We start from the raw sequence: 11,038 nt of genomic DNA, 5'->3' as shown, positions 1-11,038 counted from the left end.
TAAATAAAGCCTGAGTTTTATCTACAAGTCTAGCAACCATCATCCATATTTTTTATGTCTATAGTATAGATGACCTTAATTTAACTGGATAGAAAAAATGTTAGAAGTATTATAAGAAAGGGTTTCCCTTTGAATTTAACTTGAGTTTAAACTGGACTGTATGTGACCCCCAAACTAAAATCTGTTTGACACCCCTGGGTTAAAAGCAATTCTCAATTCTCTCTTCTTTCTTCTGCTTCTGCTTCTCAACGTCCAAAGGTGAGGCCGGCCACGAGAATCACGTGACCTCTGAACTGAAAATACACCGCACGAGCTGTGAGGAAGTAGAGAGAGGTGCTGAGTCGTCAGTCTGACTAAGCATCAGCTTACACTTTTTTATATTACATCACTTCAGAAATTCGGAACTAGCATGTCAATTCCTATCTTTTCCTCTTCGTTTAACGCCTAACGTCGGCTTGAATCGCCCTTTTCCAGGTAGGTTTTTCTGTTTGACATCCTTTCCTCTAATAATGTCACAAACATGTGCCTGTCGCACAAAGTGAGAATTGTATTGTCAAACATTTTCGAGACCAACTTTGTTTTATTGTGACAGCAACAGTTGCCGGTCTGCAGACTTGCAAACTGCCACAAAGTTAACACAGATTATTTGTATAAACATTCAGGTTAAATTATGTAATGGACTTAAGTAAAATAATGTATCATCAGTAAAAATACCTATTCACCTATTCTTCCAGTGTTTTATTGTTATGCTGTTGTAAACAGTACTCAAATGCGGCTGTTGTTTACTGACATGGAGCAGATTTATTATACTCTTCATTGTCTTAAATTACTGTGTAACGGTTCACATTTATTTATAACCATTATATTATGATGCTGTATGTGTTAACTTGCTTAAAGTAACTAATAACAACTTCTAAAGTAAAAGGTGGAGCATCTCCCCCTAAAATATATTGCTATAGTGTGTAACATTAAAAGAAAATCAAAATGCTGTTCTCGTACATTACTCGAGTAGATGTAGGCCTTCTGGCACTTTATTTTCTCACGGCTGCATACTAAAATGCAAAGTCGGCTTGAAGAATGCAGAGGCCGTAGTACTAATGACGGCTCAGGACTAATAAGTGAATTAGCAAGTGGGGAGAAATAATCCGGTTTAACAAGGCTTGCTGATATGTGATGAGAGTATGTGAAATGTGGGAGCATCGCCGAGTCGCTCCTCTTCTGCGGACATGAGAAGAATACCAGTAGCTTGTTTCACAGTCTTAATAAATGTTCGACAATTGTACTCTACCCCCTTAGAATGTTCTGTTTGTTATAAAGTATATCCTGATCTATGAATAATGATTTCCAACTCTGCTCTTGAAATTTTGATACAATGTAAATGTCTAAAATATTAATTAATTATCTACACAATGTATAAAGTAGATTTTTAAAATTTGATTTATTAATGTAAGTCTTAATAAATTGATGCATTGATGAAAGGTACGCATAAACCTTTATTTTGAAGGCCCTTAATGCGCATTCTGATGACGTTGGCGAGAAACAACCAATCGCTATCAAAGTGCCGACAGTCATCGGGGCACAGCTCTAGTTTTTTTGTTTACCAGTTTGTCACCTTGTTTGTACTATATCCTCGGTCTCTGAGAGGTTGTTTTTCTGCGATGGACTCACAGGTAGATGCTATTTTTCATTATTTATTTCCGCAGGTGATTTATTGACGTTTTACGCGTATGAGCTAAGTTAAATACGGGATCCAGCGGCCAGATATACTGTAGCTGTCGTTACTCAATAGCTAACGAGTCGTTTGGGTCATTTTCTGCTCAACAAGATTCCCGGTTTTGTGCGATGTATGAATGTAATGACACATTTTGTCACTGCTATCTTGATCTAATCATCGAAACAACAGCAGGATGTAGAGCAAACATGATGTTTCTATCACGTGATAGGTTTATGATGTCAACAACCTTTTACCGTAGGTATTTTAAGAGCTCTGATTTAGATGTGATTATTTTATATTTATATATATTATTATTTATATTCCTGTTTTTAAATGGGGAATGTCTGGAAACTCTTGGAAGCTGGTGATATAGTGACAAGATGTAGTGTAATGATTCAATCCAGCTTGGTTTTTATATTGCATCAAAAACGTTTTTCTACTAAAAACAGACTCAAGACACTTCGCATTGCCCTTTCAGCAGAAAGAAACCTTGAGCAGAACCAGCTCATATAAGGGGATACATCTGTTAGAGGCTGGCCAGGTAGAGACAGGAAGGATCTAGATGAAAGGGAAGAGGATGCAGTGTATTCTGACGTTAGTGAATATTTACATATTTTTTTCTTGTGCAGAACATGTGGACGGATGGAGTCCTCACTCACGCTACGGTTGGCTTGACCAGTGAAGAAAATTTCACTTCTTTGTGTCCTAATGGGTCTAAATGGGTCTGGGACGGGCTTGGGGAATGTGCTCAGGATGCGAGGGACATGGCCAGTGTTTACCTAGGCCTACTGTCCATCCTCTGCTTCATGGTGTCTTCACTTCCGTAAGTGTTTGTGTTTGTGCCTCTTAAAGGAAAAGCTATTTTGCTCAAATTGCACGTACAATTGTGTGAGTTCTTTCTAATTGCAGGCAGTACTACAGTTCATGTAAAACAGGGAATATGGACAGCGCCCTGTCTATTTGGTTTCTGCTGCTGTGGTTGGGAGGGGACTCCTGCAATCTGGTGGGCTCCTTCTTGGCAGATCAGCTTCCTCTCCAGGTGACTAAATGGATATGATGATTGCTAGAAATTAATTATTCTGTTAGTCTTTGTGTGTTTCTTAGCTTTATGGTTTGGCCTGCAAGATGTGAAGATCAATGCTACATTTTGATAAGTACTTGTGAGATCCTGATGTTATCTTAAAGTCTATTAAAGCTGTTAGCAGCTAATTGATGGTTGTTCCTTGATCAAGGAATGATTGACTATTCAGGTTCTTATTCATCACTTTTATCTACCTATAAAGACATGACAACAACTTGGTTTGTGTGAAGAAAATCAAAATTTTCATTAATCCATGTGTCTCTCTTTCCTTGTCATCCAGACATACACAGCAATTTATTATGTTTTGGCTGACTTGGTGATGCTGGGCATGTACACGTACTACAAGTTACGAAACAAAATTTCTGAAAGTGAGTGCTTCTGGTTTGTTTTATTTTTTTATTCTCTCTATTAGAACAAAAAGTCTCGCCTTGTGCAGGGAGTTCTTTAAATGTATTCAGTATGGTTCCTTGTTGATTCAACTCTAGTCAGGTCAAAGGAACAGGATAATGTCTGTTCTCAGTAAAAGACGTCATCACATGGTTCCTATTGCTGTAGTGTTTATCCCCTTATTGGTGACATTTGACATGGTAACCTTTGCCTGGTGGGATGTGAGGAGGTATCTTTCGGTGTATTGATGTTGAAGCTAAGTGTTGTCTCTTCACCAGGAAGGAGAGTTTTGCATGTGGTGGGTGTAGTCTGCATCCTGGGCTTCACCACAAGCTTGGCCCACCTCCCCGGCGTCAATACCCAGCAGGAAACAATTTCTTCAGGGTTCAGAAGTCGCTCGTTGCTCGCCACCTCTGATGATATCAAGGTGAGTCTGGTTGATTTGTTATTGATCTGTTATTGATCTGAAGGAAGTCTGTCTGTTTATTGTTTTCTTACTCTAACGTTACATCTGTTCTTTTGTCACTTCAGGCTTTTACCCCTAAAGAGATTATTGGTTTCTCCATCGGGTCAGTGTCGTCAGTGCTCTACCTTTCTTCCAGACTTCCACAGATGTACACTAATGTAAGTATGACAAAGGGGATCCATATGGTAATAGATAATACTGTCACATAATATGTCCACCTATTTGTTGCTTTTCTACATGAAATTGTGGTCAATATATTTGACAAAAAACTAGTGGAGAATATTAAACTGTAACCAGACTTTTACAAAATAATGTCAATGAATTCAAAATATTCAAGTTAAAGTAAATGACTGATGATATTCACCTCCCTTCAGGTCAGTGTTTAGTAGATACACCTTTGGCTACAATTACAGCACTGCAGTTTTTCTCCATTCTTCCTTGCAAAACAGTTCAAGCTCTGTCAGGTTGCCCGGGGATCTGGTGTGAACATCTCTTTTGAAGTCCAGCCACAAATTTTGGATTGAGATCGGAGCTTTGACTTGTCCACTCCAGAACATTCACCTTGATGAACCATTTCTTTGTTGCTTTTAGTGCTTGGGGTTGTTGTTATGCTGGAAAATAAATCTTCTCCCAAGTCGTAGTTCTCTAGCAGACTTAGTCACTACCACCTTGGAGATGGTGTGTTTGGTGGTTGTCAAACATAGGGTCTAGTCTAATGGCCAAAAAGCTAAATTTTTGTCTGAACAGACCCAAGAACCTTTTTCCAGTTGACCTTTGTGTCTCCCACGTGCCTTTGGGCAGATTCCAGGAGAGATTTCATATGAGCCATTTTCAACAGTGGCTTTGTGTTTGCCACTCTCCCGTACGACTTCGACTGGTGAAGGACCTGACCTCAGTTGTTGTATGTACAGTCTGTCCCATCTGAGCCACTGAAGCGTTTAACTCTTTCAAAGAGGTTGTAAGTGTCTTGTCGTCCTCCCTCACCACCCTTCTTCTTGCCCAGTCAGTCAGTTTGTTAGGGCAGACAGCTTTAGGCAGATTTAAACAAGTTCCATACTCCTTCCATTTCTTAATGATGGATTTAACTGAATTCCGTGGAATGTGCAGTGAATTGGAAATAATCTTGAATCTGACTCCTGACTTATACTTTTCAATGATCTTTTTTTTGAGTTGCTTGGAGTCTTCTTTTGTCTAGTAGGAAGGAATAGTCGTAGAAATACTGATGAAGCAGAGACTGGACCTCCCACAAACAAGTGTTTTTATATTACAATCACTTGACACACGTCAGCTGCTGGCATCCACTAGTTGGACCTCTGTTAAGTTAGCTCAGTCACTTTAAAGGGGATGAATATTTATGCAAAGATTTATTTCACACTATATATTTTGAATGAATTTACATTAATTTCTAAAAATCAGTTTTCACTTTGTCATGAAAGAAGATTGTTTTTTTTTTGCAAATTCTTGTCAAAAAAAGCCAAATTATATTCACCCTGATTTCAAAAGCAACAAAAGGGGAAAAATCCTTTTTTTATACTTTTTTATAGCCACTGTAAATACGACGTTCAGAACAGTTTTTTTACTTTGTCTTTGAAATAATTTTAATAAACATATGTCTGAGGGTGTAACAAAAAGTAAAGTTATGGGAAAATAATACATCACACTAGGGTCAAATAATATGAAAGAAATGAAACTTAGGATATTATTGTCTTGGGTTGCTGGCCTCTTTGTTGTTACCAGGTTAATATACCTTGATATTTGGTGGGAATATAAACTGTGCAGACTGAAAATGAACTCAGTGAAACCTCTGTCCTCAAGCGTCTTCTGTGTTTTCTCTTGAGATGAAGATAAGAAATGTGTATCATGGTGAAAGAAGGAACGTTCAATGTGTCTAAGAACTGAGCAATCAAAAAGTGGAAGTGAATGTAATTCAGCAAAGTCTTCCTTTTTCCTCTTAAGCACGCACATCTCCTACCAATCTAAAGGAAAGAGGATGAAGCTGTGCGAGACATTGTCCATTCTTTTTAAAGGACATTTTTATTTTACCCTCTTCCTCTCCTCTTGTCTAATTTCTCACTACAGTTCAAGAGGAAGTCCACTGAGGGAGTGTCTTACTTCCTTTTTGCACTTGTCATTGTGGGAAACACTTTATATGGGATGAGTGTCCTACTGAAGAACCCTGAGAGTGGCCAGGGTGAGAAGAGCTACCTGGTCCATCACCTGCCCTGGCTCATCGGCAGCCTCGGGACCCTCTCCTTGGACCTCATTGTATCCTTTAAAAGAGAAACCTGGTAGCTGCTGCTGGGCCTTAGGACTGTCCTAGATCCAGTGTGCGTGCTGCATTTCAAATAATGCTGAGCTGAAAAAAAGAACATGTTCATGGGTTTAGGTCTTATGACACTTATTACTGTGTGTGTGTGCGTGTGCGTGTATGTGGACACATGATCTACAGTATTAAAGGTCCAAGCACTTACAGGGCAAGTTTGCTGCCAGTAAAAATGCAAGACTGCAAAGCTTCCCTGGTTTCTTTGCACTCTACAGACGTGGTAGACTAACATATCAAGTGGCATGCTGCTTAGCTTTTAATTAATACATGGACGATGTTGGAGCATGAGACTAAACGACGCTGCTGGGTTGTTGAGTTTATCTTGCTAAAGTGCATGAACAGCACTTTTACTGGACGAATGACACAATCAGTTTGCTACTCTAAATGTGGTAATTTGTATAACTTGTTGCTCAGTTCTGATGTCACTGGAAGTCAGCACTAGCAAATGTTTAGATTAACCTAAGATGTGGTCACAGAGGGAAGATTTGCTATTGCTGCCTATTGACTCCTCAGTGTATCATATACATTACCTTGTCACCTCATTGGGAAAAAAAGGCTCAGTGGCTCTAATTTCCTTTTTTTCAGAGTTTAGTGAGAAGATTGATTCTACTGTCATATCAGTATAGTAAATACGTAGCTGCAGCGACCTAAGTAAAATTTAAGAGAAACCAAACCACAGTATCTCTTTAAAAACCCAGACAGAGAGGAGTAGAGACACGGAAGTCCAGCAAAGAACTGCTGTGTCAGCAGCCAAAGATAGTTTAGGCCGTTTAAGGCAGTTTTCTCTATATTTAGAATGTTATCAGCGCACAGCACCTTGCTGTCAGCCTTTTCCAACGAGGAAATGATGCCAATATATTGATCAATGCTGTCTGCGTAGCCACCAGCCTCCACTGATTAATATGTTGATTACATCCGAACATGATAAGGCACAGAATACACACACTCACTGTTTACAATTACAGTGTGTTGTTTTTGTATAGATTTAATATAATAGAGAGAACTGAGAAAAGAGGTGAGGTGGCAGGCTTCCCAGTTTTAACATAACCAACTCCTGGCCCAGGTTTTATATTTACTTCTTTACAGATTACAGAGTTTGTTCAGGGCTTTTGAGCTTCTTACAGCAGCAGTTCACTCCACATGTCCTGTTCTATTTTTTTAAAATATATTTTTATTTAGGAAGTCAGGATTGAAATACAGTACATGTACAAAAATTATTTCCCTTTCCCTTTTTTAGAAGTAAAGTCCAAAACGTGTCAGATCAGATTCCAAATGCACAGGGGAAAATAAATACATAAATAAATGCAGGTTTCTGCCCCCGTCAAATAGAGTAAGAGTACAACTGTACGGGATGAGCCTTAGGTGATATTGTACTTTAGTTTGAACTAAAGAACTACTACCTCACACAAAACTTATTCTGCTTCAGTGATTCCAGTTGTACAGGAGATACAGTGGGGGAAATAAGTATTTCATCCCCTGCTGAATTTTTAAGTTTGCCCACTTCCATAGAAATGATCAGACTCTGGTTTTTATGGTTGTTTACTGGTTATGGGTATAGACAGAATATCAGTCGAAAATGCATAAAAAACACACAATCTAAAAGTTATAAATTGTTATGTATTTTATTAAGGGAAATAAGTATTTGATCCCCAAGCACAACACAAGTCAGTACTTTGTAGAGAAACCTTTGTTGGCAAGCACAGCGATGAGACGTTTCTTGTAGTTGGTCACCAGGTTTGCACACAGCGCAGGAGGGATTTTGGCCCATTCATCTTTACAGACAGTCTCTAAATCCTTCAAGTTTCTTGGCTGCCTCTTGGAAACTCGGAGCTTCAGCTCCCTCCACAGGTTTTCGATCGGGTTAAGGTCTGGAGACTGACTAGGCCACTCCATGACCTTAATATGCTTCTTCTTGAGCCACTCCTTTGTTGTCCTGGCAGTATGTTTTGGGTCATTGTCATGTTGGAAAACCCACCCACGAGGCATCTTCAGTGTTCTTGATGAGGAAAGAAGGTTTTTGTCCAAGATGTTACAGTACATGGCTGCATTCATTGGCCCCATAATGCGGTGAAGTTGCCCTGTACCCTTTGCTGAAAAACAGCCCCAAAACATGATGTTTCCACCTCCATGCTTAACTGTGGGTATGGTGTTCTTTGGGTCATACTCACGTTTTTTCATCCTCCAAACACGGCGGGTCGAGTTAATGCTAAATAGCTCAACTTTGGTTTCGTCAGACCACAGCACTTTCTCCCAAGCCTTCTCTGAGTCATTTAGATGTTCACTGGCAAACTTAAGGCGGGCCTGTACATGTGCCTTCTTGAGCAGGGGGACCTTGCGGGCACTGCAAGAGTTCAATCCATAACGGCGCAGTGTGTTGCCAACTGTTTTTTGGTGACGGAGGTCCCAACTGCTTCCAGATCATTAACAAGCTCCTGCCGTGTTGTTTTAGGCTGCTCCCTCACCTTTCTCATCATCATCCTCACTCCATGAGGCGAGATTTTGCGGGGAGCTCCAGACCGAGGACAGTTGATGGTCCTTTTATGGGTCTTCCACTTGCGAATAATGGCACCAATAGTTGTCACCTTCTCACCAAGCCTTTTGCTGATGGTTTTGTAAACCTATACCAGCCTTGTGCAGGTCTACAATCTTGTCCCTGACATCTTTTGACAGCTCTTTGGTCTTGCCCATGGTGCTGTAGAAGTTGGAATGTAAGAAACTGATTCTTAGAGCAGGTGTGCTTTATATACATGACGAGTTAAGATCAGGAGTATTGGTAATTAGTTGACTGAGCACAGCTGTGTGCCACATGCGCACCAGCCAATCTGTAGGAGCCTGAATTCTAAGTGAATTGTTGGGGATCAAATACTTATTTCCCTTAATAAAATACATAACAATTTATAACTTTTAGATTGTGTGTTTTTTATGCATTTTTGATTGATATTCTGTCTATACCCATAACCAGTAAACAACCATAAAAACCAGAGTCTGATCATTTCTATGGAAGTGGGCAAACTTAAAAATTCAGCAGGGGATCAAATACTTATTTCCCCCACTGTATGAAGGACTCATTGTCTGCTGCTCAGCATATTCATGCTGTTTCCCATATTTTCGTCAAATAAGCACTCGGAATTGAAAAAGCTAGCACCAAATGACTTGTAGATCTGCTTTAAACAGTCTGTTTTCCAGGATATTTTTAGACTTTATACCTTAACACTGTGGGTCAGATCTCAGTCCAGTTCCTCATATACCGCAACTCCCCGATCCGACTGGACGTCGACACTGGAGACGAGTCAACGCCGCTGATGGGGAACTAAACCAGCAGTGACTGCTACTGGTGGGACTCAATGAAGCACCTCCAAATCACGTCTCCAACACAACATCAGGATATAAAAAAAAAAGTTTTATGGTTTTATTTATTGTGCTCTTTTCCACTTCAATGTTTACAATTTTTCTGGAAAGCACAGAGATGAAGTGAAGTTCTTTGGTTCAGCTGATTTATGGTGCTTTTAATTTTAAGTTTTAAAGGGACAGTTTGTAGTTATTTTTGTTGTTGTTTTTTTTCAAATGTGGGGAGAAACTCTTCCTGTCTACCTGAACTCTAGATATAAATGTATGTACAGACTAGTGAGAGTTATCATTCCACACAGAGGTCCCTCTGAATTTATTCCCATGGCTTTAAGTTGCCAAACTCTGATCTCATTACAGTGCCTGGGATTTTGTCCTGTAACTCAAATCATTTGTGTTTTCAACACATAAACAATGTATCTCATCGGAAATGAAAAAAGTTGTATTTAGTCTCTTTTAATTGATGGTTTCACACAGTGCCATAATCAGCACATTTTTTTTTTGCGTATTTCTTTTTTTTTGTGCATTTTAGGTATCTTTTTAATTGTCGTCTTATTGTTTTATTCTCAGTTTTTTACAGAGCAGATTGACCAATTTTTATTGCACTGGTGATAAAAGACACTCAGATTCTCACAACTTGGTTTAATTCACACGTTTTCATCTTTGTTGTTTTGCACATTTTGATGCAAAGTTTTCTACTATAGAAATGTTAAATATATGTGGTGGGTCAGTGTTCTGTGAAGATTAAAGTGTTCTCTGGAATATCTCACTTATTTCATACTGTATATATGTTTTTTTTTCTTGCTCTAATTTATTATTTTTATTGGACCTGCTCCCCTTGAGAAGAAAACCTCCCTGGGAGCTCTCCCTCCCTAACTGTTTACTCTCTTCACCTCCCACTTTTTGCAGCCCGTTCTTGGCCTTGATGCTGAACTTTGACCTTTTGCCTTCACTGACCTCACCATGCAGGGACTGCGTTTGACCTGCTCCTGGGAGGCCTTGACAGCCATGTTGTTTTTCTTCATTAGCAGATTCACACTGGCCTCTCAGTTGCACTGTCCTCCCCTCATAACACCCACGCACCCACCCTCTTAAACCTAATGCAGTCACGCACACTGAAAACAGTAAGGGCCCACCCACTGAGGGATTAAGGTCAGAGCAAAAAATATCAAGGGTCCAGTAAGTGTGCGTGTGTATTGGGGGGTGTTACTGTGTGTAGTTGTGAAACAGTGGCAGAGAGATTGTTAGGCTTAAGGGTTGGGGAGTCAGCAGGAAGCGCCAGCGATAGGGTGCCTCCATCCATCACCAGGGACGAACAAGAGGCTGTTTATAAACACTATATACTGGGAATTTCTTAATGAGATGAATCTAGTTCCTTACAAGTGGGGGAGGGGGATGGGGGGTTGCCAGTACAAATCCCCAGTACAATTAAAGAACTGTCATAAGGGAAAATTACAATGACATGTTAGATTTCTGAACAATTTTTAAATTATGATGCACACGGTCACCTCCATATCCTAGTGTTCCCCTGGTTTGTTTTCCCATTTCTCCAGTTCTTCTTGATAAAATGTCCATGAATCTTCTCTGCGCTGTCAGTTTTGTTTTTAGATTTACAGGAAGAGAAGGTCCTCGGTCGGGTTCCCACATGTCCAGCAAGAACACACACATTTGAAAGGTTCTGTTTACTTTGTGCGAGAGTGTGTATGTGTGTGTGCATTAGAT

General features: G+C 39.8%; 1 protein-coding gene across 2 annotated transcripts; it reads left to right on the top strand.

Moving 5' to 3' along the window:
- Window positions 1-323: 323 nt before the first annotated feature.
- slc66a1 (solute carrier family 66 member 1) lies at window positions 324-10,089 on the top strand. 2 transcript variants are annotated; one of them, XM_047585435.1, is made up of 8 exons: window positions 324-474; window positions 2,344-2,537; window positions 2,624-2,753; window positions 3,076-3,163; window positions 3,461-3,609; window positions 3,714-3,806; window positions 5,728-5,913; window positions 9,196-10,089. In XM_047585435.1, the coding sequence occupies exons 2-8, from the start codon at window positions 2,347-2,349 to the stop codon at window positions 9,283-9,285; spliced, it is 927 nt and encodes a 308-aa protein (XP_047441391.1). In that variant the 5' UTR covers window positions 324-474; window positions 2,344-2,346; the 3' UTR covers window positions 9,286-10,089. The 2 variants fall into 2 exon arrangements, with proteins under 2 accessions (XP_047441391.1, XP_047441384.1); XM_047585428.1 differs by lacking the exon at window positions 324-474 and adding an exon at window positions 1,554-1,670.
- Window positions 10,090-11,038: the final 949 nt, after the last annotated feature.

Source organism: Mugil cephalus, chromosome 1, assembly GCF_022458985.1.
Source record: "Mugil cephalus isolate CIBA_MC_2020 chromosome 1, CIBA_Mcephalus_1.1, whole genome shotgun sequence".
Lineage (NCBI taxonomy): Eukaryota > Metazoa > Chordata > Actinopteri > Mugiliformes > Mugilidae > Mugil > Mugil cephalus.
Note: the sequence above shows the minus strand (reverse complement) of the source record. Positions and strands in the feature narration are given on the sequence as shown.

Bases quoted from the DNA above. Each gene is read 5' to 3' on its own strand.
- slc66a1 (XM_047585428.1), top strand. The intron at 2,538-2,623 runs GTAAGTGTTTGT...TTCTAATTGCAG, and splicing joins TTCATGGTGTCTTCACTTCC to GCAGTACTACAGTTCATGTA. The intron at 3,164-3,460 runs GTGAGTGCTTCT...TCTCTTCACCAG, and splicing joins ACGAAACAAAATTTCTGAAA to GAAGGAGAGTTTTGCATGTG.